Raw genomic sequence first — 27466 nt, 5'->3', positions numbered from 1 at the left:
CCTGGAGGCCCAGCTTCTGGCACCAAGTGGGCACCCCAGGAGGGGTGGCTCAGCCATCCCAGCGGGAAGCCCCGCATTGCCCCCTCTCCCCCGCTGAGCGATCTGGTGTAGCAGAGGGGGAGGGGAGGCAGCTCCCTTCCTGGGGGCGGGAAAGTTGAGAATACAAGGAAAAGAGGGCGTGCTGCCTGGGGAAGGATGCCTGGGAAGAGCCGATATCCCGGGCGCACCTGCTGGAACTCCGGTTTCCTGGGGCGCTCACCCCAGCCCGGATTGCCTCGGAGCACGCGGGGGGCGACCGCCAGCCCTGCACCCGGGTGGGGCGGGGACAATGGCTGGGGCCGCCTCCTCCCCCCTCCAGCGCCCCCCACGGCTGGGCACGCCCGCCGCCAGCTCAGCAGAGGCGCGGAGCCCCGGAGGGCGCGGGCGTGGGGGGAGGTGTGCCGGGCGGGAGTGCGCGGAGAGCGCGAGGGTGACAGTGAGCGCGCGGGGCAGCTGTGCTTGCGCTCCGCTGGCGCCACAGGCTGGCCCGGTAGCCACAGCCGGCCGGAGGGGCCAGGAACCACCAGGTGTGGAGATCCGAGGAAGCCGGGGCCATCGCGGAGCCTAGAGCCCCGAGTCCGGAGCAGGAGGGAACCGCGAGACCCAGACGAGCACAAGCCCGGAGAGCTCGGGGGTGGCGAGGTCTGGGTCGGGCACTTCGTGCTGGAAGGCGTGCCCCCTCCCCTCGCTCTCTCGCGCCCTCCCCTCGGGTTTCTTCTACCGGGCTTCCTGCCTCGGAGGCGCTGGACAGACCGCGGACCTGCACAAGCGCGCCCACCATGAGCCTCAATAGCTCAGCGCGCGCTCCCCAGAGCGCCCACGCCGTCCCGCTGCCCCCATCAGGGCTGGAGGCAGCTCTCCTGCCCCCGGGCTTCCGCAATGGCTCAGGCAACGCATCCGAGCCCATCTCCACTGCGCTCAGCAGTGACCTGGACGTGAACACGGACATCTACTCCAAGGCGCTGGTGACAGCCATGTACCTGGCACTGTTCGTAGTAGGCACGGTGGGCAACGCGGTGACGGCGTTCACGCTAGCGCGCAAGAAGTCGCTGCAGCACCTGCAGAGCACGGTGCACTACCACCTGGGCAGCCTGGCGCTGTCCGACCTGCTCATCCTGCTGCTCGCCATGCCGGTGGAGCTGTACAACTTCATATGGGTGCATCACCCCTGGGCCTTCGGCGACGCCGCCTGCCGCGGCTACTACTTCCTCCGAGACGCCTGCACCTATGCCACAGCCCTCAACGTGGCCAGCCTGAGCTTGGAGCGCTACCTGGCCATCTGCCACCCCTTCAAGGCCAAGACCCTCATGTCTCGCAGTCGCACCAAGAAGTTCATCGGCGCCATTTGGCTCGCTGCCGGCCTGCTGGCAGTGCCCATGCTGTTCACCATGGGCCAGCAGAACCGCAGCGCCGATGGCCAGCATCCCGGCGGCCTGGTGTGCACACCCGTCGTGGGCACTGCCACCATCAAGGTGGTCATCCAGGTGAGCAGCCGCAGCTGGGGGAGAGGGCTGCAGAGAAACGGGGGTCTCACCTGGGGGCAAGGTTGGCAGGCACACCCTCAGGAAAGCCTGAGCAAGTCTGTCTCCTTCACCCCAAAAGTAGTTACCCATCTGTGTACCCTCAGGATACAGGGAGCAGGAGAAACGCCAACAAGAAATTTTACTCCTGGGAAGCTGGGAAGAGGGTGGGGGGACGGGACGGGGCCTCGGGAGCAGCCTGACCCCCCTTCTTCCCACCTTCCACTCCATGCTTGCCAGGTCTCAGCCCCCATATCTCGTCCCCTCCTTCTATCAATGGGGGCAGGAACCTCAGATCATGACCTCCCTGGGGGGCCATGGATGGGCCTCTGCTGTGTCCAGATTCCCTGAGATATCAGGTAACTTGCGTGCTGGTACCGGCCTCTTCCTAGAAAGAGTCCCTTTCATCAGCTTTTCAGAAAGCATTGTGTCCCCACAAGACTAGGTTTGCCTCCTCTGCAGCAGGTGCCCCCAGACTGCTCCCCAGTGCGTCCTGGCTGCCCTGCCCCTGCCCACACTTGGCAGATGGAGCTGAGTCTGATGCTTGGCTCAGCCTTGGTTTCCCCATCTGTGACATGGGGCAATCATAGCCCCGACCTCAGCAGACAGAACCTTCCAGAGAGAGCTGTGGGGAGCGCTGGCCTGGCTCCTGGTGCCGAGGAGAGCTTGGTGGCACTGTCATTGTTGGTGGTGACGATGTTGTTTCTGTTGCAAGACCCTGCGGTGTTGGGCGTGGTGGCAGCTGGGAGCCTGTGTGCGGTGGACGACACAGGCTGAGTAGCCAGCCGCCTCTGCGGGGCTGAGTGAAGCACCAGGAGAGGCCAGGCGGGAGCCCACCCTGGGAGTCGGTTTGGAGGAGGCAGCCTGGCCAGGTGGAGAATCCGACCCTGGGCAGAATGCTTGTCAGGCAGGGGCCACCAGACAGGGGCATCCACAGGGGGAGTTCTGACAGAAATGAGACTTTTGTTGTTGTTGTTATTTAAATTATTTCTTTTTCAGTTACAATTGACATTCAGTGTTATTTGATATTAATTTCAGGTGTACAGCCTGGTGGTTAGTCTTATATAATGTATGTAGAAGTGCCACTTTGAATGGCATCATGACCCTAGGACGTGGGTAGCCATGGCAGGGCAGGGAAGGCCAGGGACAGAGGGCCTGGGGGGTGGGAGGAGGGGCCAGAGCAGCCGCTGCCCCTGTCTGGCTGCCCCCTCACTGCTGAGCCACAACAACCTCACAGAACAACCGCCCCCTATGGCTGCATCAGAAGCGCAGTGGGACAGTGTGCAGGGCAGGGAGTCCGCAGAGTATGGGTCTGCACGTCCATCCCTTGGCTGTGGCCACGTGGGCAGAATTAAGCTGCGGGGCTCACCTGCACTGAGCACTGTGGCTACAGGTGCCCCTGCGCGGAGAGCCACCCCTTTCGGAGCAGCCACACATAGCGGGGGGATGAGTCACAGGCATGGCTGCCACCGCGGCCATCTTCCCTGAGCTAGAGGCAGACAGAGCCGGGAACAGCGGGAATCACCTTTCCGCTTCCTTCTCGTCCCCAATCGCCTGTCTTCGACCAGCGCTGCCCAGGGGCCTCTTCTGGCCCACGTTGTGGATTTGGGAGGCAGCAGCCATGTCACCTGCCTTCGAAGGTATGACGTGGCAGGTACAGGTCTGCAACTCGCTGCCCACACAGGAGATGCCTCCACTCAGGCCCCCGAGGGCGTGGCCAGAAGCCGTCTGGGTTTGCGATCAGCAAAAACAACAGAGCAGGGGGAGTGCAGCCTCACGCCCCCAAAGCGCCCTCTCTCACTCCTGTGGCCCCCGGTCGGTCCCACGGAATGGACATGTGACCCTCATACCCCCCCTTCCCAAAGAGCCGTTCCTCTGAGTCCTCAAGCTGGAGGCTGTGGCAGCCACAGCCTGGGGCGGTCCTGGCCGTCCGTCCACTCAGCGACAGTCTGTTGAATGTGGACTGCCGGCTGGCCCAACCTCGGCACCTGTGTTTGCCACATACTTGCAGGCTGCCCGATGCCCTCAGAGAACGGAGCTTCCATTTTTCTGTAAAGGCATCTGTGTGCTTGGGAGCGAGTGATGGGCTGTTTATAAGAGACGCTCGTCCATGTGTTGCTGACAGCTCCCAGGGGCTCCTGGGGTCCCACACACCACCATTCCTTACAGGGACATGGCCTTGGCCCGCCGCCTTCCTCTCTCTCTTCTGCTTGGCCAGCTGCCATCGCAGGAGAGATTTCCCCAGGGGTTATGCTCCCCACTCAGGCTTCCTGGCAACTTGGCAGGTCTGGGCAAATGTCCACTGTTTTTAAAGTGACATCTGGCCAGAGAGGGGCTAGAAGCCTGCGTCCATGTGTCTCTGTCTTGTCCACCATGTTTGGAGGTTTTGGCCAATCAAAATGGCCCCTTTCCACCACAGGCCCTCTCCCAGCCTCCACATCTGTGAGAGCGTGTTCTGGGCACTTGCAGACAGTTCGTTCATGTTTAGAAATGAGGTGGTTTGGTGATAAGATTTCGGAGCAACTTTGAATACTCACTGTGTATACGGGCGGGGGCTGGGGGGCCAACAACAGGCTGAGCAGAGCTCTGGGGAGGGCAGGGTCGTCTTGAGGCCAGCAACGTCCCGGACCCCGGGCCGGTCTCTCTTCTAACCCCAGTCCTCCCAAACAGAGAGTCAGTCACAGAGACGATTCAGGAGTGGAAGACACTGTTAGGAGCCCCTTTGAGAAGCAAGGTGCCTCCACCGTCACTCAGGCGGCTCCCTGAGGTGGCAGCTGACCACACGTGACCCTGCCTGCGTGGGCTGACGTTGAGCCATGTTTGGTCTCCTGCAGTTCAGGCCGTGCCCCTGCTCTGACTTTGGGTGTGAGGTGGGTCCTGCTGTCACAGGCTGGGCATCACTGGCTTCAGGTGGGGCAGGGCCTGTGTCTCAGTGACTGTCCACTGAGCACCGTGTGCAGCAGGGAGCTGAGACCTGCAGGGAAAGAGGCCTGGGGAGAGTTAGTCCCCTCAGAATGGACTGGGCCAAGGGCTCGGCCAGGCTCCTTTCTTCCCAGGGCGCCTCCCTCAGTCCCCCCAGGACTCAGCCCCAGACATGCTGCCTGCCCCACCCTGACACAGCGGGAGCCCATGAGATGCCGGCTGAGGGCTCTGTGTCATCACGTTATTATTGCCATTTTTCAGGACCCAGGGGTCTCACAGCAGGTCTCTCCTGGGGGCTCCCTGCAGCATTGTTTGCTTTCGCAGAAATCCTCTTTCATGTTTAGTGCTAACAGAAGTGCTCCTGGCTGCGGGGGCCAGTGGGGGGGGTGCCCCTCTCCCCGGGGCAGCCGCATCGTGCGGAGGTGTCTGTGTCCCGTGCCCACCTGCTCATTCTCCATGGGCATGTCAGCCCAAGGCAGCATTGTGAACACCAGGCCGTCAAAGGCTGATGTGATTCCACAGAGACAGAGGCAGCCAAGACCTGTCTCCACAAAGTGGGAGAAAATTGGTTCCCATGAAATCAGGCCATCGATGTTTCTCTCAGTGTTTCTGTCCTGTGCCACTTGCTGTGGCCAGAGACGTCCTCCCCATTCACTAATTCATTCTCAGCCTTCACCTGCCCATGAACCAGGGGCTCAATAATCATAGCCCCCTCAGCCTCGGTGATGCTGTCCTTCATGGGTGAAGTTTGACGGGTCACAGGGTCCCCACAGAAGTAACATAATATTGGGGATATGTGGTGACACCAAAGTGAACACCCCGAAACCAGTGCCATCATTCCAGGCACTGAGAGCACAGCACCCAGCCCAGAACGTGGACCGTCTATCCCATCCCTTAGTCCCCTAATTGAGGGACATTCTAAAATCAGCTGGCCTGCACTCACCACGTGCCCAGGTCAGGCGGGGCCGAGACAGGCTGTGCTGAAGGAGACCCGGAGACACGGCCACTGCTCACAGTGCCTGCTCACGATTGGTCCCTGGAGCGGAAGGGAGTTGCTGTAAAGACTGTTGCTGCCACAGTCGCTGAACTCTGACGCGGTCCAGTGTGAGATGCTGCTGCTGGGTCAGAGTGAAGTTTGGTGTCTGGGTTTTGAGACCTGCACTGAAGTTAGGGAAGAGCACGCACTGTCCGAGGCTCGGGCGGCGCCCAGGGCAGTGAGAGGCCCAGCGACCCCGTGAGGGGTTCATTCCCAGGAGACATTCATGAGCTCGGGGACAGCAGCCCAGAGCTGTTCTCATCACAGAGCTCAGTCTCAGCTCTGGGACAGGACTCGGGCTGATGGGTTGTGACCGGCTCGGGAAGGCCAGGCCAGGTGGGGCCTGTGAGGGGATGTCAGACCTGTGCACACCTGGGGCGGGGCTTGTTCTCTCCACCAGAGAAACTGGAGCCAAACTTCCCCCCTGGTACCTAGTGGTTTGTGTTAGGAGGGGGAAAGGAGTCTCTACCTTTCTTTCTTCTATTGTGGGAAAATACGGTAACATGAAGTTTACCATTTTAACTGTCTTTAAGTGTGACCTGCACCACCATCCATCTCTAGGGCTTTCCATCATCACCAGAGGGGAGGCAGGGGGACCTGGAGCAGTCTGTTCTATGTCCTCAGTTCACTTGTTTAGACACGCCCCTTTGTGTTTGTTCTTGTAATGGCTACTCTCAGCTGTCGGCTTGCGTCCTTAAGTTATCGAAGTCCTGTGAGAGCTCGCGCAGTTCTTGGTCACACCTGACGCTTCCCACTTCTCACAGTTCACTCAGACGTCTCTTCACTGACTGCTTTCTTTCTTATCAAGGGGTCCCATTTTCCTATTGCTTTGCATCTAGTAATTTTTATTTATACTGGACATCGTAAGTGACACATTGAAGAAACTGTGGATTCTGGTTACCGTCCTTCAAAGAGTGTTGATTCTTGTTTCAGCAGTTGCAGACTTGAACTTGTACACACTCGCCTTTATGCCTCATTAGTGCAGCTTGTAACTTGGGAGAACTCAAATCCACACTCAGTCTCCTCGGCAGGTTTCATCAGCTTGTCTTGGGCTTACTTAGGGCAAGTCTAGAGTAAGCTTTCCCCCAGGGCATGGTCCTCATCCTAAGGTGTGGGCTTGCCGGCATCTCAGTAGGATCCTCGATGTGGATGAGGCCTCGCCTCTCCAGCTCTGCCTGACTGCCAGCCACCCTCCCATAAGCCTTTCAAGGTTGGGTCTGTGCACACACCCCTGCCAGCCCAGAACCCATAGGAGAGCCCCTCACATGCTTCTGAAGACCCCCCACCATGCAGGTGTCCATCTTCAGTGCCTTGCTCTGCAGATTCAAGCCACTTCTGCAGCCCCAATCTCTGGTTTCTATCTCCTTAGCTGGAATAGCCACGCTCTGCTCAGACCCCAGCTCTTACCATCACCATCAGGAAAATGTCCCCAAGAAGAGAAGTGGGGCTCACCTCATGAGTTTTCCCTGCTCTCAGGGACCACAGTCTTGCACTGAGGCTTATCCAGTGTCTATAAATAATCACCTGATACACTGTACAATTTTATGGTTGTTCCTGACAGAAGAGCTAGTCCAGTACCCCCAGTGGAAGTCTTCCGTGGAGTTTAAACACTGCCTACTTTCAAAACTATCTGAGGCAGTTTATGATAGAAGACTTCGGTTCAAAGGAATTGTTAAAACAATGTTGCAAAAGAAAACATAATAAGAAACATAGTTATCCCAGAAACAAAGTTGAAGGTAACCATTGTATTTGAGTAAACTTACAGAGGCTTATGAAAAAGAGCAACATTATTTGTACTTAAACATTTTTAGCTCATTGTCTGTTAAAAGGTGAACTTATTGTAAATTTCAATAACTCTCCCTTGACATATTTAAAGGTTAAGAGCATTCTTCAGAGTTTTGTGGTCTTTTAACTCCTGAATGGTTCTTCTATTTAAAAAACCCTCCACTTCCAGCCTCCTGGGTTTTGGGGCTGTGTGGGAATAATCCAAGTTTAGGAATTATTCAATTGTAACTGCTCACAGCAGGATGGGGTGCTGTTATCCGGGGCAGAATTTCCCAGTTGTTTGGCAGGACCGCAAAGCCTCCAGCTCCTGAGGGTCAGGAGGGAGTGAAAAGGCATCGGGGTTGTGTCATTTGGGAGCCCCATGGGTCAGACCATCCAGCACATGCTGGTCTGGAGCCAAAATCAAGGTTGTGCTCGGTGTAAGTCAGTGTGCTCTGGCCCTTCGCCCAGCAGGATGTGCATAGTCGGAAGCGGCTGTCGAGGGTCACGATTTATTCCCCGGGATGAGGGAAAAGCAGTCACACTGGCACTGACCCCGGACCTGGGCTCACCTGCCATTCCTGTGGCCACCGGCCTCTCCTGAGAACCCTTCCATGAAGGGAGCACCAAGTGGGGGCAGGGTCGTTCCAGCCCAGGGACCCTCTTGGACACACAGCCTGGAGACCTCCCTCTGGATTGTCGTCATTCTGGGGCGCCCCGTGACATTGCCCCTTTATTTCCCCCTTCAGCGATGCACCTGGGGGAGGCAGGGCCAAGCCACGGAGAAGCCCTTGGACTTCTGATGAAAGCTCTCTGGTGGCCTCCAGGTGACCTGTCCGTCTCCCCATGACAGCAGCTCAGGAGCACAGGCACCAGTGTCCAGGGCAAGAGGCAGGAAAGGAGAACCCGTGAGCCAAGGCTCAAGTCGTTGTGCCCCCGCCCCCGCCCCACAAACTCGCCTGCAGACCAGACGCAATGATTACACAGCTTGTTTAAAGACGCCGTCTAATGTATTAAAAATACCTGCATTTGAATCAGATCTGTGATCTCCTGAGATCTCTTTCTGAGAAGACACTCAGAAAGCTTCTGTTTAAAACCACCAGGGCGAGTGCTCATGTTTTGAAAATGCTGGGACCTGAAACACCTTTTGTGCTTCTGCCTGTCATGAAAGCCACAGAAAGGCTGCAGGTCTCCCAAGCCAGTGGATGCACAAGTGTCCTGGGGCCACCAGAACAAAGCCACACCGGCTGCTCCAAACAACAGAAATCATTTCTTGCACAAATCTGAACACCTGAAGGCCAAGATAAAGGCTCCGCAGGGCTGCGCTCCCTTCAGAGGCTCCGGGGGAAGCTCCTTCCTGCCCCTTCCAGCTTCTGGTGGCCCCAGGCATCCCTTGGCTTGTGACTGCATCACCCCAACCTCTGCCTCCATCTTCACATGATCTTCCTCTCTGTGTCTGAGTCCCTCCTCTTCTGTCTCTTCTAAGGACACCAGATATTGGATTTACCCCCCCCACCCCCGCCCCAATCCAGGATGATCTCATCGTGAGATTCTTAACTGTGTCCACAAACACTTCTTTTCAACCGAGAGGGTGAGGGTGCCAGGCAGCAAAGCCAGGCCAAGGGTTGCCCGCGTGCTCGGTCCACTGTGGGGTGCCTGTGCCGGAGCTCCCCGGCCTCAGCACCGGAGGGCGCCGGGCAGCTCTACCTGGAGCCCTGAAATCCCTGTCCACCCACCGCCTGGCCCCAGCGTGTCCCAAAGTTCCCGAGATCTTCCACCCTATCCCAGCCCCAGGGCTTCACCTGACGGGCCTCAGGGCCTCTGGCCTGGGACCTGCCACATCCCACCCCCACCAAGACTTGACAGGTCAGCAGCCCAGGAGCTGCAATCACTGGCAACCCGCCCCAGCCCCAGGGGGAGTGTGTGTGGTTGGCGTTTAAAGTATTTAGAGCCAAAACGATTCCAACCCTTGCTGAGTTTCAGTGGAATCCTCCCCCGACTTTTTAAACTAATTCAGAAAATAGATGGATCAGCTCTCCCCCTCCCCATATGCTCCCTGAAATGGCGTTCTGGGGTCACGCAGTGAGGGAGTCACAATTAAACCCAAGCACCAACGTGCCAGGAATCAGACACAGACAGATCTCCAGGGAGGCTCCAGTTTCCAGTAACCAGTAGCCAGGGCCACAGCTGTCTGGGAACTTCCGCTGCCACTGCCAATAAATTAAACTCGCCGTCGTTTCTCCTGCCCTGGAGACATGGCTGCTGTGAACGAGCAGAGCCCAGGAAACGAGCAGTGCCAGAAGACAGGCCCCGTGGGACCCCTCGCCTGACAGGCGGGTCCGGGACCCGAACGCTGTGAACGGGGCTGGTCCCCAGGCCAGTGCTTCGCGGATATGGACGGTTGTCTTCATCACTCTGCTGATCTGCGGTCAAGCTGTGCCGTTGTCCACAAACAGCGGGCGCCTGCGGCACAAAAGCCGGATGCCTGCTCGGCCCTCAAGGCTGACGGTGGCTGCAGGTGCGAGGAGCTGCTCATGACCCAGTGTCTCTGCCTGGAATGTCGCACGGTGCAGAGTGGGGCTGCTTGTAAGCCCCGTGGCTGTGCCTGCATTTGTCCCTCTGCGTCTGGACAGGGAACTGGCTACACTGACGGGCTGGGGGTGGCTGTGGTGCTGGCAAGAGAACCTGCAAGAAGGAGAGGCTGAGCCTCACCTGTGATCGCTGATCCTACAGGCTCCAGGTGCCTCTGGAATCACAGAGACCATCTCATCCGCGCAGGAAACGTTCGCTCTGTGAAACCGGCTCAGTCACACCGGTACCCAGTCAGGTGCAGGGCCTCTGCCTGCACCCCATGGCCCCAGATTGTCACTGTGGGCTCTTTGCAGTGACCCTGCGCTCTCCCCAGCCAGCTTGGCACAGCCCCCAACCCCATCTCCATGCAGGGGGAGCAGCAGGGGAGGTGGGGAGACAGGATCCTGCAAGGCCCAGCACAGAGTTTGCTGGGGAACAGGTGGTCCAAGTGCTGGAGTGCAACGTGGCGTGAACAGCTTGCCTCTGCCATCGAAAATAAACAAGGCTGTCAGCACCTCAAACCGCGTCTTCCCTTGGAGACAGAGCCCATCCAGCAGGCGGGTCGGGAGCCAACTTCTGTGCTCTGCGAGGCTGCTGGCGTGCACCAAAGTGGCTCTGCTCAGTGTCCCTGGCCACGGGCAGAGGACCCCTGCTGCTGCCCATCGTGCTGGGTGTGGTTCGTGGGTGTGGTGTGCCTCAGGGAGCCCACAGCCTCATCCCCCTCCCAGGGGATGTCCCAGAGCCAGATAAGGGAGCCCTGGGGCTGTGTCTGAGCCCACACAGCCACCTGGGGTTAAAACAAGCAGGCCAATCAAAGGGAAGGTGTGAGTGGCCCGCTCCCTCCTCCCCACATCCACCCTGTGTTCCCTGACCCAACTTCTCTCCTGCCCTTCCTCAGCCTCTGTCCTGGCCTGTTGAGGTCACAATAGGGTGGCCCAGGCTGACATCTGGGTGACAGGCCTCTGGCAGCTGGCAGTTTCCAGGTTCCAGAAGGTTCAGTGAGAAGCTACCATGCGCATTGTTCAGAATTGTCACATCACTGCAGCGAGGCCTGGCACCCCAGTCTGGCTGTATGTGTCCTGGGAGCCACAGAAAGAACCCCAGCTGAGTATCCCGCAGTATGAATATTCATGTCAGCATTGGACTTGCAAATTCAAGTGATTTAAATGTCGTAAACTCTGTGAAGGACTTTTTCAGGAGGTTTGTCAGAGAAAATGAATCTTGATTACCAGTCCTAACAGAGAAGCAGCCTCCTCAGTCCTGGCAAGGCCCCCTGAGGCCCCAAGTCACAGCTCTGGGGGGACAAAAACTAACACTAACTGGGGTGGGGGGGTGGGCGTTGATCCCTCCTGAAGCATTTGAGTGGCCTGCACACCTTCCTCCCCTCGGGGCTGTAAGTACCTCCTGGTGCAGGGACCCTGCTGGTGGCCCCCCCACGTGGAGTCAGTCCCACATCTCTTCCAGCTTTCTAGGTTGAGAAGTTCTAGAAAGCTCGGCTGCAATTGACTTGCTCAAGGCTGCCCCACCTGATATGCAGGGTGGGCAGCCTCAGAGGGCAGGGTGTGCTAGTCTGGCTTCTTGGCATGGAGAGATGGAAGGGAGCGGGCGGGGACATCACCCACACAAGGAGCCATTACAGTGATGAGCTGTGCGATTAATATATTAACTCAGTGAAGCGTTGTGACAGCTGACATGATTGCTCAGCCACTGACTGTGACCCCTCACAGCCCCCCTCTGGGCTCAGGTCCCCATTTATGGATGAGATGAGGCTCTGAGGCTGCGGTTGGAGAGGCCCCTGCTCAGCCTGGGGGCCGTGGGACTCGGTCTGTGGACATCGAGTCTGTACCATCCCCTGCCCAGCCTCCCGTCCTGAGCCTCAGCTCCCGCAGGTCACACAGGTCACACTCTGGTCCATTTTAGAGGCTCAAAGGGCGATGGGGGCAAGAGAAGAGGGTGCCCTCCCTGGAGCGAGCTGCAGGCCCTCACACCCATGAGGTCTTCAGTGTAATCTGCTCTTCAGTGTACTCTGCTCACTCACGCTCTGGTGCAGGTGGGTGTTTCACGGGGGCACAGAGAAGCCAGGTGCAGTTTCTGGAAGGCGTGGCCCCAGATGGAGGCTGTCCTGGGGGCCCCTGATGTCCTCACACGTCCCAGGGGGCCTTCCTGCCCCACCATTCTTACAAAGGGGCTCCATTTTTAATACAACTATTTTCTTGGGTCGTTTCAATTGAATAAGCCGTCCTTGACCTTGTGCAAATTCTGGGTGTGACCTGGGGGCTGGGAGCTGCCCCTCTCTCCTCTGCTGACCAGAGGTGGGGCCAGGAGAGTGCCGGTGCCAATGTGCCCACCTAATGCCACCCGCGTGGGGCCGTGGGGTGGACGCCACCTGGAAGCCGCCAGGGCCACTCTGTCCAGGGCGGGGGCCAGTCTGAATCGTGAGAGGCTTTTGGGTGAAATACCCGTGACACCAGAGCATCCATGTGAAAGGAAGAATGGGCAACATCTCGCTAAAACTTTCATACGGCTTGCACGTTGACATGATGGTATTTTGAATATATTGAGTTAAAGAAAATATATTATTGAAATTATTATCACCTGTTGGGACTTTTGTAATGTAGCTGCTGGAAATTTTTAGATCCCCTGTACGGCTGGCGCGCTATTTCCGTTGGGTTGTACTGGCCTGGACTCCGCCTCCAGGGGAAGAGGGTGGGTCCCTGTCTGACACGTGGAATTCCATGCATGCTTTGTGCCGTCTCCCAGAGTCTGTCCCGACTTCGCCGGGTCGGGGCACCCCCATGTTGGGTCAGCCCAGCCTTCCCTTTGCCAGCTGTTATGGTCTGAATGTCGGTGTCCCCCCAAATGCATATGTTGGAACCTAACCCCCACTGTGATGATGGTAGGAAGTGGGGCCTTTGGGAGGTGAGGACCCAAGCAGGTGGCCGTGTGAAATGGGAAGAGGCCCCACAGAACCCGTCCCCACGGCACGCAGCCTCCAGAGCTGTGAGAATTAGTTTTCCATTGTTTGTAATCCCCTCCAGCCATGGCACTTTGTTACATCAGCCCAAGGGAACACGGCAGCCATTCCTTCATTTGTTCACTCAGGCAGCATTTGAGTGACAGTGGGGTGCAGGCTCTGTCCCCAGACAGTGAACTGTGGGTGGCAGTGGGGGTAGCAACCAGGAGAACAAACGTACCTGTCCTAAACAGCCATGTGCCAACTGTAGGGAAAGTGGGGGCCCTGCTCCACCCTCTCCCTGGCGCTCAGCTGACACCTGGCCCGCTGGGCCCACACCTGGCCTGCTGGGCCCAGGCAGAGGGGCAGCACTGGACACTCAAGGGGGCCAGCACGCCTGCCTCATCGCGCCAGAGAGGTCAGCCTGTCCCCACGCGGTCCGCGTCCACCTGTCCACCTGGAGCTCCCAACGGGCCCAGCTCCCCGGCCAGCCCCAGCACAGCTTTCAAATTGCCGTAATTGCAGCAGGCGGAAGAGGTGGGGCCCTGGCAGGGAGAGAATGAATGCCTCATTTGCTTCCCTCAAAGGCTGGTGGTGGTTCAGCTAGATTACCGCTGTCATCAACAAAACCTCCACAAAACCCTGACGTTCTAGGCTTGAAGCACTCCGTGTCTAACAAACGAACCAATTATGTCTTTGTGGCAAACTATTATTATGAGGGAGATTAAATCCTTTCCGTGGGTGGGGGAATGGTGCAGACAATGTGGCCTGGGCCAGGCAAAATGCCTGGCCCCGGGGAGTGGCCTCCAGAGCCATGGGGACGAGGCTACCCGCTCCCTCAGGTGCAGTGGGGACAGAGTCTCAGACAGCAGTTTCTAGGCTCTCGGCCTCACGTGGAAAGGTGCTGGCTCAGTTATTAGATGACCATCAGCTGTAACCAGTCAGCCATTAGCCACTAACATAACTGCTGCGGCTACGCTAGGGGGGTGATTGGTGGGTTGGCAGAGAAGCGGTGGCGGCCAGCAAGTGCCGTTAGCAGGATTACATTGTGGATCGTGCGGGTCCCACTTCCTGTGTCTTGCCCGGCCACCAGTGAGACTGGGGTGCAGGAAGACCCCATGTTGGGGTATTGGCGGAGGTTTGCTTTTGTGTCTCCACCAGCTGCCGTCGAGAATGTAGCGCTGTGACTCCCCTATGCATAGCTCTGTGGGTGTTCCTTTTTGGCCTCACCAGATCCTGCGTTCTTGTGCGAGGAGTGGGAGCTGAGTCCCTGCATGACAGTGCACAGCCACTGGGAGCCACCTCTGTCCCTTGGCAGCTCTGACAACACCAGACTGGGGCTCGCAAACACTAGACAGGCCTTTCTCAGTTCCAGAGGCCGGACGGCCAAGAGCAGGGTACCAGCAGCTCCTGTTCACAGTGGGCGTCTTCTCAGGTGGGCAATGGCTGAGGGCGCTCTCTGGGGTCTCGTTAGGAGGACACCGATCCCATCAATGGGGGCTCCACCCTCGTGACCTAATCACCTCCCAGGGGCCCCGCCTCCTGACACTGTCACACGGGGAGTTAGGATTCAGCGTAGAAATTCTGGGGCCCAGACATTCAGTCCATAGCAGAGTCACTCCCCTCCGTCTCATGTGAGGAGTGGCCGCCTCCTAAGGTCACACAGAAAATAAGAGGTGAGAGAGAGCGCCCAGGGACGTTGGCTGTTTATCTCCGTCTCAGCAAAGTCAGCAGACAAAGCCAGGTCACCATGAGTGGGGACAGTGAGTGGGCACAGCGGGAGGCCACCCTCAGTGAGCCTGGGTGACGCAGCCAGGCTGCTCGCTCCTTCAGCAGAGCGTCCAGGGGCTGCAGGAAGCCCCGGGCGGCGTGTGACAACAACAGGGGACAAACGGGCCTCTGTGCCCTCAGCCTGTCAGGCGTGCATCACCTACCTCCATGGAAAATGGAGGCAGCGGGTTCTTGTCCTGTCCCCCCACGACTCCCACATCTGTGCGGAGAGGTGGCATTTGTCCAGACGTGGCAGGGAGGGCAGCTGGGAGGACGCCTGTGCTGCAGTGAGCTCCAAAAGTCCAGGGAAGTGGAATGTGTCACTTTCCATTAATGCTGTGCCCTTAACCGTGAGTGCTTATGGCGGTGGGGGTGCCAGCTGGGGCAGCTCAGAGGAAATTGTGGAAATTAGGGTGCAGGTGCCTCCAGGAAGATGGGCCTGCACCACAGGGGAAAGCATCTCTGCTCAGGACGTTTCCATGGGAAAGAGACCCACATTGTTGGAGGAAAGATAGAAGGAAGGACCTCAGACCTGGGGGGTCATTAGCTCATTAGCAGCAAAGACACCTGTTGGAGGTTTATCTAAACAGGAGTTGGCGTCTCGGTGATGGGCCCACAGGGCACCAACCACCACGCACGGCTCCGGGGCCCTGAGAGCCTGGGAGCCAGCTGGGGTCGTCCTCGGGCGTCACTCTCGCCGCACGTCCACCGACCCCAGCTCTGCCCCAGCCCCCCACTCCCTCCCGACCTTCCACTGTGTCCACTCTGTCCAGCCTGTGGGCACCACCCTGATGCAGGCTGCCATCACCTGCTTCACTCCCTCCTCCTGCTTCCACCACCTGTCCCCTGCCTGTCCGGCCCCCACTCGTGAGGTCTCATGTGCCCCCCTCCTGTCTCCAGCCCTTGGGGGCCTCTTCTCCCTCGGGTCTCTGCCCAAAGGTCCGTCCTACGGAAAATGGCTCCTTGTTCCCACAGCCTGCGTCTCCTGCCCACCTCTGTGTCGTATGTGTTTACGTGTCCTCCACACTCAGCTTGGTCTACATGCAGAGGCCTCACATACAGCAGGTGGTCAATAAAAGCTTGTGAAGTTTCGGCAAGGGGAGCCTGGGTGCGTGGGACATTCAGAGAATGGAGGATGGGCCCGCAGGCCCAGGACAGGTGGGAAGACAGAAGAGAGGCTGCAGCCACTAAGAGCTGGGAACTTTCCAAGAAGAGATGCAGTCTTCCCGCTCAAGCCTGTGGCTCCCAGGCTGGGAAGAAGCCGGCTGCCCCTGGGCCGTCTCCAGGGCCTGACTCCTGGGGACGGGGTGGGGTTGGGGAGGGGACGACAGCCTGGTTCCCTGAGTTCCCACAAGAGCTAAGACGGGCTAGTGAAGCTCAGTGACTGGAGAAACATAAAAAATGTTGGCAGTCTCTGGGCGCCATCTCTAGAGGGCAGGCTCCCCTCAAAGCCAGTCAGCCCACTACTGGCTCCCACAGACTCCAAATGTCAGCATTGCCAGGCACCCAGGCCCACACGGCCTGAGTCTGCCCAGGCAAGGGGCGCAAACACCAGAGCCAGGAGCACGTCCAGGCTGGTCCTTGTGCACGGAGGCTGCCTGCCTCCCGAGGGGCAGGGTCTTCAAGGTGGACCAGCCACCTGGGCAGGAAACAGGCCCAGTGTGAGAAGGTGCCGTGCTCAGGTCGCTTGGCAAGACCCAAATGCTGGCCTGACTTGTCCTTCACTCCAGGTCTAGAAATCCAGGCCCTTCACCCACAGCGATTCGTCCGCCCCATGCATGTGCGTGGGCAACAGCGGCCTGCAGTCCACTGGGCCCACACCACGTGGGGGCCCATCGCAAAGAGGCGGCCTGTAAAGGAGACGGGGTGAGAGGGACCACGTGGAACTGGCCCCTCGGGAAGGAGAGAAGATTGACATGGTGTGGGGTGGGGGGGACGTGTTTTGGGACAATGCCAGTCCCTCTTGCTTTGTTGATTGACTTTGTCCTAAGAGAGAACTGCCAGCCAGGCTCACGTGCACAGTGGGAGCTGAGTTGGGGGAGGGGGGCACAGGGCACTGCGTCGTTTCTATGGTTGAGCTTGCTTCTAATCACAGATGCTGTGGGGAGGAAGTCCCAGGAGGGGACCTCGTTAAGCCCAGAGCACATGGTCCCCTCCAAGCCCAGGGGCTGGTCAGGTTAGGAAGAAACAGCCAAACGCTGGCTGAGCTGGGGTGCGAGCCTCCATCGGGGCCCTGGGGGGTGGGGCTGCTCCCAGCCCTCCTCCCTCACATCAGCCACTGGGCTCTGGATCCAGCATAATCAGGTTTTACCAAAAGCGGGGACAGGGTGCTAATTCTATTGAAAGGAGCCAAGACGCGGGCTGCAGAGCCAGACGTCCACGTCCCGGGAGCACGGGGACCAGCTCTGCCAGCGGACGGTAATTCGTCATCGGGAAGGAGCAGGACATTTGCTAAACTGCCCATGCAATTACATGGCAGGAAAACACTGAAATTGGGGGGCTGGAAATTCAGCTGCCTGCGATGATGGGAACATGGAGGACACACGGCAGCCGGCCACGCCCAGGGAGACCTGTGCCCAGGCCAAGCGTGGCTTTGGCTGCAGCTAGGGTCAGGGCTCTTTTCCAAACACGCTTTCTGAAACAGCATCAGTGCCTGCTTGGAACTCTCACCCACCAGCACAGCGTGTCCCAGACTTGCAAGAGTTCACCGTCCCACAGCTGAGGGGTTTGCACAACTCCCCAGAAATCTGCTCCCAGCACCTGCGTGGCCCCTAAGGGTCCTGATCAGGACCAGGTCCTCAAGTTTTCCTGGCGTGGAGCAGAGAACGTTATTTGATGGCTTGACTGCCGTCAAGGGCACATGTGAATCCTCCGGAACACTCTGTGCTGAGTGAGTTGGCACCACTTTTAATCCCTCAGAGTCAAATTTGTGCCCTGCACCTTAGAAAAACACAAACAAAAGGCTTAGCGAACCCGATCGAGTCGGCTCGTTTGCGTAGTGGGGTGAGCAGCAGCCAGTTCTCACACACTGGGAGCCACCTGTGAGACAGACTTTGTCATGAGGAAGAAGCGGGCACTGTCACAGTGTGAGGTGTGAGTGGGACAAGAGTTGGGACATCTCATGTGGGCCTGGGTCTCTGTATGTTAGGTGACCACTACGGCGTCTTCCTGCCCAAATCCTGTCGGGCACAGGGGTGGGGGCTGTGCCCCGGGGTCAGACCTCCACCCACATGCTCACTGCTCTGCCACCTGTCCTTGTCAAGGATTTTTAAAGCCCCATTTGTTGCTACTTAGCATACGTCCCACTGATTTGAACATTCTCGTGGGCTTTTTAGCCAACAGATATTTGAAAACAGGCCTCAGCCCACACTCTGGCTGCCTGCTGCATGCTGCCGACGGTTTCGATGCAGTTTTGAGACATGCAGCATGACCAAACAGGAGCTCACCACCCGGCTGCTGAGCCTGGAGCAGCTAGCAAGACCCCCACCCAAACTCATGGCCAAGGCCAGACCCCAGGGCCTGTCCTGTGTGCTGCCAAGGGGCGGGGTCCCCTCCAGCCCCTCCACAAGGACACTTCCCCTGGCACAGGTGGAGGAGGCAGGCATGTTGGGAAGGCCATTTCCCTAATCTAATTGAGGGTCTCCCAGCAGCCTGGCTGGTGCCAGCACTGCAGCGCAGCCTGGAGTACACAGGATGTGGCTCCAGAGGGGCTTCTGTTCCTCCACGTTCACTCTCAGACTGTGGCCTCTGTGGCTCCAGCCCCCAGAAGGGAAAGGCTCCCTCATACAGGGCCTGGGTGGTGGTGGGGGCGGTGGCTCCTGCACCGGTTGCAGGCTGTCCACCTGCCCCTCATCAGAGGACGGGAAAAGTCTAGGAACGGGGTGGAGAGTTCCTGATGGCCCCTGCCCCTGGATGGCATGGGGAGCCCCACCCCAGGTCCCTGCCCACCTCAGGTTTGTCCTACCAGGTCCTTCCTCACTCAAGACCCACCCCACCAAGGTGCCCCTTCAGCTTCACTGGTCACTGTCCGTGGTGCTGATACCCAAGGCGGCTGGGGTCTGAGCACCCTCTCTACTGAGTCTCCTGAGACTGGTTCAGCCTCCCCCAGAGATCCAAACGAGAGGAGCAGGGGTGCCAGGGCAGAACGGAGGGGAGAGCAAAGAAAGGAGATAGACAGAGGTTCAGCCCTGAGAGGCCACCGAGGAGCCATGGCTTCTGGACTAGAAGTTATTCTCAAAAATCGGCAGTTGCCCCCAAAAAGTGTTCCCTCTGGGAAGCGAGGGGTGGGCACGCGCCCTGAGAAGCTTTGCGGATGAGGACGAGGTCCTTGCCCTTGTCTGGCTCTCGCCTGTGCTCTGTGCACACTCCTTCCGTTCTTCTGCTTCCTGCCAGTAGACCGGCCCTGTGACGTTTGAAACGAGCACTCCGCTGTGGGTCAGACTGGCCTGGGCTCATGGCTGGGTCTGTGAGTTTTCTTATATGAAGTGAGGACGCCAACAGCTTCTACCTCATGGAGTTAACGTGTGTATTCAATGAAGTGACACACAGAGTGCTGCGCGTGGCGTCTGGCTCACGGAAAGCACTCTGTTAACAGCTAAAGGCTGTGCACCAACTGAAAAGTGGGAGTTAGAGGCACTCAACTGTCCTTTTTTATAATTGAGCCAAAATCTGTGTATTATTGCTGCCTGGTAGTGGGCCGGACTGTTGGGAAAGGCTGAGACCTGTGGCCAGGTGCAGCTCAGCTCAGCCCTGACCTGCAAACCGTCCATCGAGTGAGGACCCCCCCTTTCAGGCACTAAAGAAGCTCCACATATCCCCTCCAGGTCACATACCTCGTCCTGTCTCCTGGTCCTCCATGTGCAGCTCAGAAACACCGGCATTTCCGGGAGGTGTGCAACTCCCCTCTGAGCCACACATTGACTTCTCGGACATTCGGGTCTGTGGTCAGAGCTCACCCACAGAGCAGCATGCCACTCAGAGCTGGTCTGTCCTATTGTCCAGACATTTGTCCACTGTGGACTGTGTGTGTTCTGCTGGGTGGCAGACCTTTGAATTCTGGGTCCCAGCAGCATCTAGGGCTGGTCATCTGCTGGGGGAATCCCTTGCCAGGCCAGCTGAGGGGCTCCCAGCGGTTGCTACACAGGAGGGTTTGTACAGGAAGCTGTTTATCTCAGATGCCGTTTTACGAAGCCGGTGGATTTTACAAACACCCTGAGTGGTATTTTGTACCTTCTCACTCACCGCGGGCGGTTGTGGAGCTGGGAAGTCATGGGAGTCGGGGGGGGGGGGGGTGTGTCTCTTTACCTAAACACAATGGGATTAATTCGAGCAGAATGGCCCGGCACAAAACCAGCGATTGTTCTTCAGAAGAAAGGTAGAACGGGGCAGCAATCCCCTGGCTGACCGGAGGCCCAGGGGCCCGGCCAGGCTGTGTCTGAGTTCGGCCCCGTCACCTCCCAGGCCCAGCACACCTGTTTGCAGGCACGGCATAGTTCCCGGGGTCAGCCCTCCCCTCCAGGCAGAACTGCTGCCCATCCAGCTGCCCCTAAACACTCACTTCCTTATTATTTAATCATTCCATTCTGTCTTCTTCACAAGAGACCTGGGGGTGGGGCGCGTAGTCCTAGGAACATTTGGAGGGCAAGACAGGAATTTTTCCCAGGGCTGAAAGAATTTATTTTCCATCATTACATTTTATAGCAAAATTTTACAGCAATACCTGAACTACATTTTTTTAAAATCCCAACAGTGTAATACATATAGTGAAAAGTCAAACTTCCGTGGTTTCTTCTAGTAGTCTTTTCTTTTCTTTTTTTAACTTTTATTGATTTTAAATGTGTTTTTCCAGGACCCATCAGCTCCAAGTCAAGTAGTAGCAGTCTCAATCTAGTTGTGGAGGGCACAGCTCACAGCGGCCCATGCGGGGATCGAACCGGCGACCCTGTTGTTACAAGCATCGCGCGCTAACCACTAAGCGAACCGGTCATCCTCTTCTAGTTGCCTTATGGCTTTTGTTTCTATGTTTTCATCTTTGCTCTATCTGAATATTTTTGGTGTGAGATCTCTGTGAGTTAGGGTACAAGTTCCAGGAATTAATTCAGGTTGTCGTAAGGAGAAAAAAGGAATATTTATTTTGCTCAAGAAAAACTAAGGTCAGGAGTGGTGGCTGCAGGCATAACTGGATCCAGGAGCCAAAACAATGTCATGGTACATTGGACCAACGCGACTGGTGCAGGATGACACGTGGGGCCTGCGTTTGTCCAATGAGGGCCCACCCAGACCTTTTCAAATGTGCTGATTGGCCAGGTCTGGAGAGGAGATGGGTGGAGAGGTGGCCGGTTCCTAGGAGGCACAGGGGAGGTCCCTGGATGCTGGACAGCAGAGACAGAGGGTTGCGGGTCCAGCCTCCTGGCTTTGCAGCAGTCACCACCTTCTCCCCTGGTTTAGGTGCCATCTTCACTACTTATAAAGGCATTTCTGGATTCTCTCCCATCAAACTGCTCTCGTTAAAGTCTCTCTTCAGGCACTCCAGTAGCTGCGAAGGCTGATGTCTCCTTGTCCCCATATTGACCTGTCACTCTGCCTTTCCAGAACTTCCCTGGCTATTCCTGGATTAGTGTTTTTCCATTTGAATTTTAGAATCAGGCGGTCTATTCCCGAGTCGCTCCATGTTTTATTGGGACAAACGCATAGACCAGGCATAGCCTCTCCGAGTCTGGGCTCTCTGTCTCGGGGGCCCTGGCTTCCTCTCCGCCAAGCCTCTTCCCTCCTGGGGTCACATTAGCAGGACTTCCCAGAGATGTTGCACATGGTTCATCGGATGTATTCCTCTTTGCTTGTTGCCAGCGTGGGGGATGGGCTGCTTCCCTGTTCCCAGAGGCAGGGGGTAGAGTACAGGAAAAGGGGTGCAGGCTGAGCTGTGAGCCTTGTCAAGAGAAGGTTACCCCGAGAGTCAGCCGGCACCCCCAGCACCCACCCAATCCAGACTGTGTCTCAGTCTCCAGGCTGGAGGGCTGGGGGGAGTCAGGGGGAAGGCACCTCCCCCTCTGGAAGCCAGCACTGGCCGGAGCCTTGTCTCCAGGCCCAGGGTTCCAGTGTCTGGGCAGGCAGGCCTGCAGGGCTGGGGCCCCCTCTGCCTGCACCCAGGACCTCAGGATCAAGGATCTGGATTTTTTCTAGCTGGGGGAGCCACTGGGGTCCTTGGGCAGACCTCACAGCCCCACAGGCCAGGCTCTGGCCCATGGCTTGCAGCCCCTGCTCGGCCCCAAAAGTAGCTATTTTTGCTGCCTGCACTCAGCGAGGTGTGGTATTTTAAATGTTTTGACATTTAAAATCTGTGTTGGATACATTCGTTCTGTTTAAATAATACCTGGTTGTGGTGACTCACAGGGAATCAGTTTGTCTTCTGGGCCCAGGCCCGGTGTCCCCTTGTGCCCCCATCCAGCCCCCAGCCTGGCTGGGAGCCCCAGAAACCTTCCCAGAGCTGCCCCTCGGCCACATCAGCACCTCACTGTCCTGTGGAAAGTGGACTCCAAATGGAAAGCAAAGAAGGGGGATGCCCCCAGCCTCTGGACCTGTACCCTAGCCTGGCAGGCGCAGGACACAGGGTGCCTGGCAGGGGCGGCTCCCAGGAACCATGAGGGTGAGCAATGCGTGATGGGTGCTGGGGCCGGCCAGCAAGCAAACACCTGTCTTCCCAAGGGACTGGGTGGCCCTCTCTGGTGTTTGTCCTCTAGTTTATCAGAACCTTGTTCCAATGGAGCTAGAGACAAGCTGAAGCCGTGCCTCCTGGAAGGCCTCGAGTCCTCCCGACTGGGGCCGGTGTACCATGGCAGTGGGCAGGACACACGCCCCACTGGAAACAGGCCCTGGAGTGACCCCGCCGCATTCTGGAAGCTCTGGCACTGCTGGGAGGCTGTCTGGTGTCGGTGGCCACTGCCCGCCTTCACAGCACAGAGCTATGGTTGTCCTCACCTGGTGACAGCGTCACGGCCACATTATTGATGCCTCAGCACAGGACCCTCAGCTCTGCTCTCAGGGCTGTGGGAAAATCCGGAAGAGGAGGCAGCAGGAGGGGCAGGCTGGAGCCCAGGGGACCCCAAGTGCAGACACCCTGGGAGGGCCCAGGCTGTAGGCAGTGCAGACAATCTCTCCAGGTGCAACCAAAAGCTGCCCTGAATCTGAAGTTCAAAATGAGCATTAAGAGCAGCTGAGCAGGGACCAGGCGGACCAGCTGCCCCATCCCCATCACTGGGGCGCGAGCTGCAGGTGCTGACTAGCGAGGGCCCCAGCACACGCCTTGATGAGAAGAGCGGTTAAGAAAGAATGAAAAGTCACCATGTCTGTGACCCACTCAAGGTGGTTGTTCCACAGCCCAAGAGGTGATGCTGGTCGTACGAGCAGCAACGTGGGAGTCCTATCAGGGCCACGTGCAACCTGGCTGGTTCCCGCGGGCTCATGTCTGCTCACCGCTCAGCCATCCACCGACGCGGTTCTGTTCCCATCGTGAGCCGTGCCATCCCCAGGACGAGGCCTGGCCGCCCCTTCCAGAAGCCCACAGCTGCTGGGCTGAGCAGGAGCAAAGGCTGGTCTCAGCCTGGTGCCATCGAAGGTCAAGTCCAGGTGCAACCACTTCTGAGCTGGTGACTTGGGCAAGCCCCTTGGCCTCTCCGAGACTCGGTTTCCCCAGATGCAGAATAACGTGGAATGAGAGGGGCCAATAAGAAGCACCTTTCAATGCTTCAAGAGGCAGTTGGGGGGCGTGGAGGGGGGAATGGTCTTCTGTTTGTTTCCAAATGTGAACTCACTGCAAACAGAGTGAAGGATGCAGGGCTCAGCCGTCCTAGAGAGAGATCAGGGGGGTGGCCATGCATTCAGGGGCCGCATCCATGGACGCTCTGTATCCAGGCCTGGGAACAGAGAGCCTGGCTGCTAGCCACAGGCAGACACCCCAGACTCTGCTGCCTACACAGCGTCTACCGGCTGGACCCTGTGCAGACGGCTCCCCAAGGTGCCGGAGAGTCTTCCAACCTCATCTGAGCAGGGCCAGGGCAGCAGATGTTGATTCAAGGCTGGAGATGGGCGCCTGTGTCTGCCGGCCACCGCTATAGACCGAGCGCCTCCTGCACTCTGGGCCCTGGGCCCCCAGCCAGCGGGGCAGGAGCCCAACGGTGTCCCTGCACACGGGTCTGACGAGGGGCCCTTCTCCATGTCTCACAGATCAACACCTTCATGTCATTCGTGTTTCCCATGGTGGTCGTCTCCGTCCTGAACACCATCATCGCCAACAAGCTGACCGTCATGGTCCGCCAGGCGGCCGAGCAGGGCCCGGTGTGCACCGTTGGGGACCAGCACAGCTCGTTCAATATGTCCCTCGAGCCTGGCAGGGTCCAGGCCCTGCGTCACGGAGTCCGGGTTTTACGTACGTAACTGCTGGGCCCTCTGAGGGGAGGAGGACGGCCAGGGGCCAGCAAAGCAGAGAACCCTGCTGCATTCATTCATTCACCCATCCAGTCGTGGTTCACTCACTCACGCACCCATCCATCCTCGCATGCACTCACTCATTCACTCATCTATTCCTTGACTTATTCGCTCGTCCATCCACTCACCCACCCCACGAGTCTCCTGAGCACCGGCTCTGGCTCACACAGCTTGCTCACAAAGCCAGAAGCAGCAGAGCTAGGATCACCCCTACATCCCACTGGGAGCATAGGCTCCACCAGAGGAAGCAAACGCACATCACACACGTTCAGACATGGACGAGCACAGAGAACGTAAAGCCATGTGACTGGATCTGGCAACGGCCATACTGTTTTCCACAGCGGCTGCACCATTTCACGTTCCCACCCACAGTGTATAAAGTCGTTTATTTCTCCCCAACCTCATCGGTGTTGTTTGTTTCTCTGGATAGCGGCCGTCCTGGTGGGTGTGAGGTGGTATCTTTGTAGTTTTAATCTGCATTTCCCTGGTGATCAGTGATGGTGAGCGTCTTTCCATGGGCTTATTGGCCATTTGTCTGTCTTCTTTGGTGAAGTGTCTGTTTGAGTCCTTTGTTGCCTGTTTTTGAAGTGAGCTTTTTGTTTTGTTGTTGAGTTTTAGTTCTCTATATATTCTGGATATTAATCCATTATCAAGTATGTGATTTTCAAATATTTTCTCCCATTCTGTGGGTTGCCTTTTTATTCTGGTGTGTTATTGACGCACAAATTTTAAAAATTTTTATAAAGTCCAGGTTGTTTGTCTAATTTTTTCTTTTAGTGCCTGTGCCTTTGGTAACATATCTAAGAAGTCATTGCCAAATCCAATGTCATGAAGCTTTTGTCCTATGTTTTCTTCTAAGTTTATAGGATTAGATCTTACATTTAGGTGCTTGATCATTGAGTTAATTTTTGCATATTTTGTATAATTTTTGTATGCCAGAAGGGTCCAGTTTCATTTGCATGTGGATGTCCAGTTGTCCTTGCACCATTTGTTGAAAAGACTGTCCTTTCCCCATTGAATGGTCTTGGCACCTGGTCAAAACCATCTGACTGTGTATGAGAGGGTGGATTTCTGGGTCTTCTATTCTGTTCCATTGATCTGTGTGTCTGTCTTCCTGCCAGCACCATGCTGTTTTGATTAGCTTTGTAGTAAGTTTTGAAATCAGGAAGTTGAGTCCTCCAGCTTTGTTCTTCTTTCTCAAGATTGTTTTGGCTATTTGGGGCCCCTTGAAATTCCATATGAATTTTAGGATGGGGTTTTTTACCAAAAAATGTCATCAGGATTTTGATAGGAAGTGCATTGAGTATGTGGGTCACGTTGGGTGGAATTGACATCTTAACAGCGTTAAGTCTTCCAGTCGCGGCCACGGGCCGTCTCCCCTCCCTCCTCTGAGGCCCGTGTCTCTGTGCCAGGCGCTGTGGTCATCGCCTTCGTGGTCTGCTGGCTGCCCTACCACGTGCGGCGCCTCATGTTCTGCTACATTTCAGATGAGCAATGGACCCCGTGAGTACTGGGGGGCTGGCATGGAGGGCGTGAGGCTCCTACGGTGCTGGGGCTGCCCCTCAAAACAGGTGGGTGTGGGAGGCGGGAGCCCGGAGAGGGGCAGCTCAGGGCAGGGCTGTGTGCAGGTCAGGTGTCCCCCAGAGGGCCCTCCGGGGCAGCGGTGACTGGGCTGGGAAAGAAGGATTCCATGTAGGAACAGACACTGGGAAGCTGCTCGGTAGGGGACAGGTGGCAGCAGGAAAGGAAAGCAGGACCTAGGAGAGTCCGTGCTGACGCAGGTTAGAGACATCCAGAGATCGACGAGGAAGGCCTGGCTCTGTTGGATGTGGGAGGAGAGGTGGCAGCTGGAGGGTCCCCTAGACCACCCTGGGCTGGAGAAGTAGCTAGGAGGACACCCAGGACTTAGAGAGCCACACCCATGCGGTGATGCATTGCAAAGGACACACCCCAAAATCCTAAAAGGGAAAAGCGTGCGGCGGAGTCTGGGAGACCAGGCGCAAGCTTCCAGAACCCTCCCCAGCTAACTCCCCCAGAACGTCGCACCCCAGGAAGCTTGCCTGAGACCCGGCACCCAGGCTTTTTCTCCTGGGGGCCAGTCCCGTGGGCGCCCCTCCCTGGCAGGCACCCAGTTCTAGACTCCCAGAGGGAAGCATGCGCTCAGTACAAACCACGTTGTTTGCAGGCAGTTTAGGCCCAGGGAGCCCCTCCTCCCAGGGGGGTGTGGGGACCCCCGAAATGCACGTTCCCAGATGGGTGAGGCAGCCTCGCCAGCAGGCCTCCTGAGACGGCAGCCTCAGGCCCACCGTGTGAGCTCTTCCTCACTTCAGGGCTGCCAGCTCCAAGGTTCACGGGTTTTCAAAGTGATGAGGAAAGTTGAGGACAAATCTAGGACAGATGAGAAGTTATAGAGAGCAGAGCACAGCCCCAGATACAGGGTTGCTGAGACTGGGCTGCCTGGTGCTGATGTGAGCTGCCTGAGAGGGGTGAGATCCCTGTGGGTGGAGGCAAACAAGCCAGGGCAAGATGCATAGCTGTCCTGCACGCTTGGTGGGGGACCCTGGCTGTTCAGTTGAGGCCAGGGACTAGCCAAGCCCTGCAGCCCTGGGGGCTGCGATTCTGCTCACGGAGGGGCAAGCAGGGTGCTTCAGGGAGACGTGAGGATGGGGGAGGTGGCGGGGGGGGGGGCCATGCCCTGCCAGGAGGGCAGCCCCTTGTAACTCAGCCCTGCTGACCGGAGCCAGACGGGAGCAATCAGGACTTCCAACTTCTCAAGAGAAGCCAGAACCTGGCATTTGGGATGAAATGTCTTCAGGTCCAAAATGTATGAGTAGTTTGTAAAGTGTCCCGAGCCAGCATGTGTGCCGGCAGCTGTGGGCGTGGTCCGAGCGCCCTGTCCCGCCCCCCGGCAGCCGTGGGCGTGGTCTGAGCGCCCTGTCCCGCCCCCCGGCAGCCGTGGGCGTGGTCTGAGCGCCCTGTCCCGCCCCCCGGCAGCCGTGGGCGTGGTCTGAGAGCCCTGTCCCGCCCCAGGTTCCTCTACGACTTCTACCACTACTTCTACATGCTGACCAACGCCCTCTTCTACGTGAGTTCCACCATCAACCCCATTCTGTACAACCTCGTGTCTGCCAACTTCCGCCAGGTCTTCCTGTCCACCCTGGCCTGTCTCTGTCCCCTGTGGGGGCGCAGGAGGAGCAGGCCTGCCTTGTCGAGGAAGAGCAACAGCATGTCCAGCAACCACACCTCCAGCAATGTCACCAAGGAAACACTGTATTAGGGCTGGGCCAGGCAGGGGACTGCAGTGCCAGGGAGGGGGCCGGAGGGGGCCAGGAGGAGGATGGGTGGAGGCTGGGAGGGGGCAGGGGGAGCTGGGAGGGGGCAGGGGGAGCTGGGAGGGGATGGGGGAGGCTG

At 57.7% G+C, this 27466-nt stretch overlaps 1 protein-coding gene across 1 annotated transcript; it reads left to right on the top strand.

Moving 5' to 3' along the window:
• Positions 1–309: 309 nt before the first annotated feature.
• Positions 310–27359, top strand: NTSR1 (neurotensin receptor 1). The gene is made up of 4 exons (XM_019753357.2): positions 310–1523; positions 23795–23996; positions 25468–25558; positions 27086–27359. Exons 1-4 carry the CDS (start codon positions 819–821, stop codon positions 27330–27332), a joined length of 1245 nt encoding a protein of 414 aa, XP_019608916.2. The 5' UTR covers positions 310–818; the 3' UTR covers positions 27333–27359.
• Positions 27360–27466: the final 107 nt, after the last annotated feature.

This window comes from Rhinolophus sinicus, linkage group LG13, assembly GCF_036562045.2.
Source record: "Rhinolophus sinicus isolate RSC01 linkage group LG13, ASM3656204v1, whole genome shotgun sequence".
Classification (NCBI taxonomy): domain Eukaryota; kingdom Metazoa; phylum Chordata; class Mammalia; order Chiroptera; family Rhinolophidae; genus Rhinolophus; species Rhinolophus sinicus.
The sequence above is the reverse complement of the archived record's forward strand: the minus strand, read 5'-3'. Positions and strand labels throughout refer to the sequence as shown.

Bases quoted from the DNA above. Each gene is read 5' to 3' on its own strand.
- NTSR1 (XM_019753357.2), top strand. From the start codon at position 819: ATGAGCCTCAATAGCTCAGCGCGCGCTCCCCAGAGCGCCCACGCCGTC. The intron at 1,524-23,794 runs GTGAGCAGCCGC...CATGTCTCACAG, and splicing joins CCATCAAGGTGGTCATCCAG to ATCAACACCTTCATGTCATT. The intron at 23,997-25,467 runs GTACGTAACTGC...TCTCTGTGCCAG, and splicing joins TCACGGAGTCCGGGTTTTAC to GCGCTGTGGTCATCGCCTTC.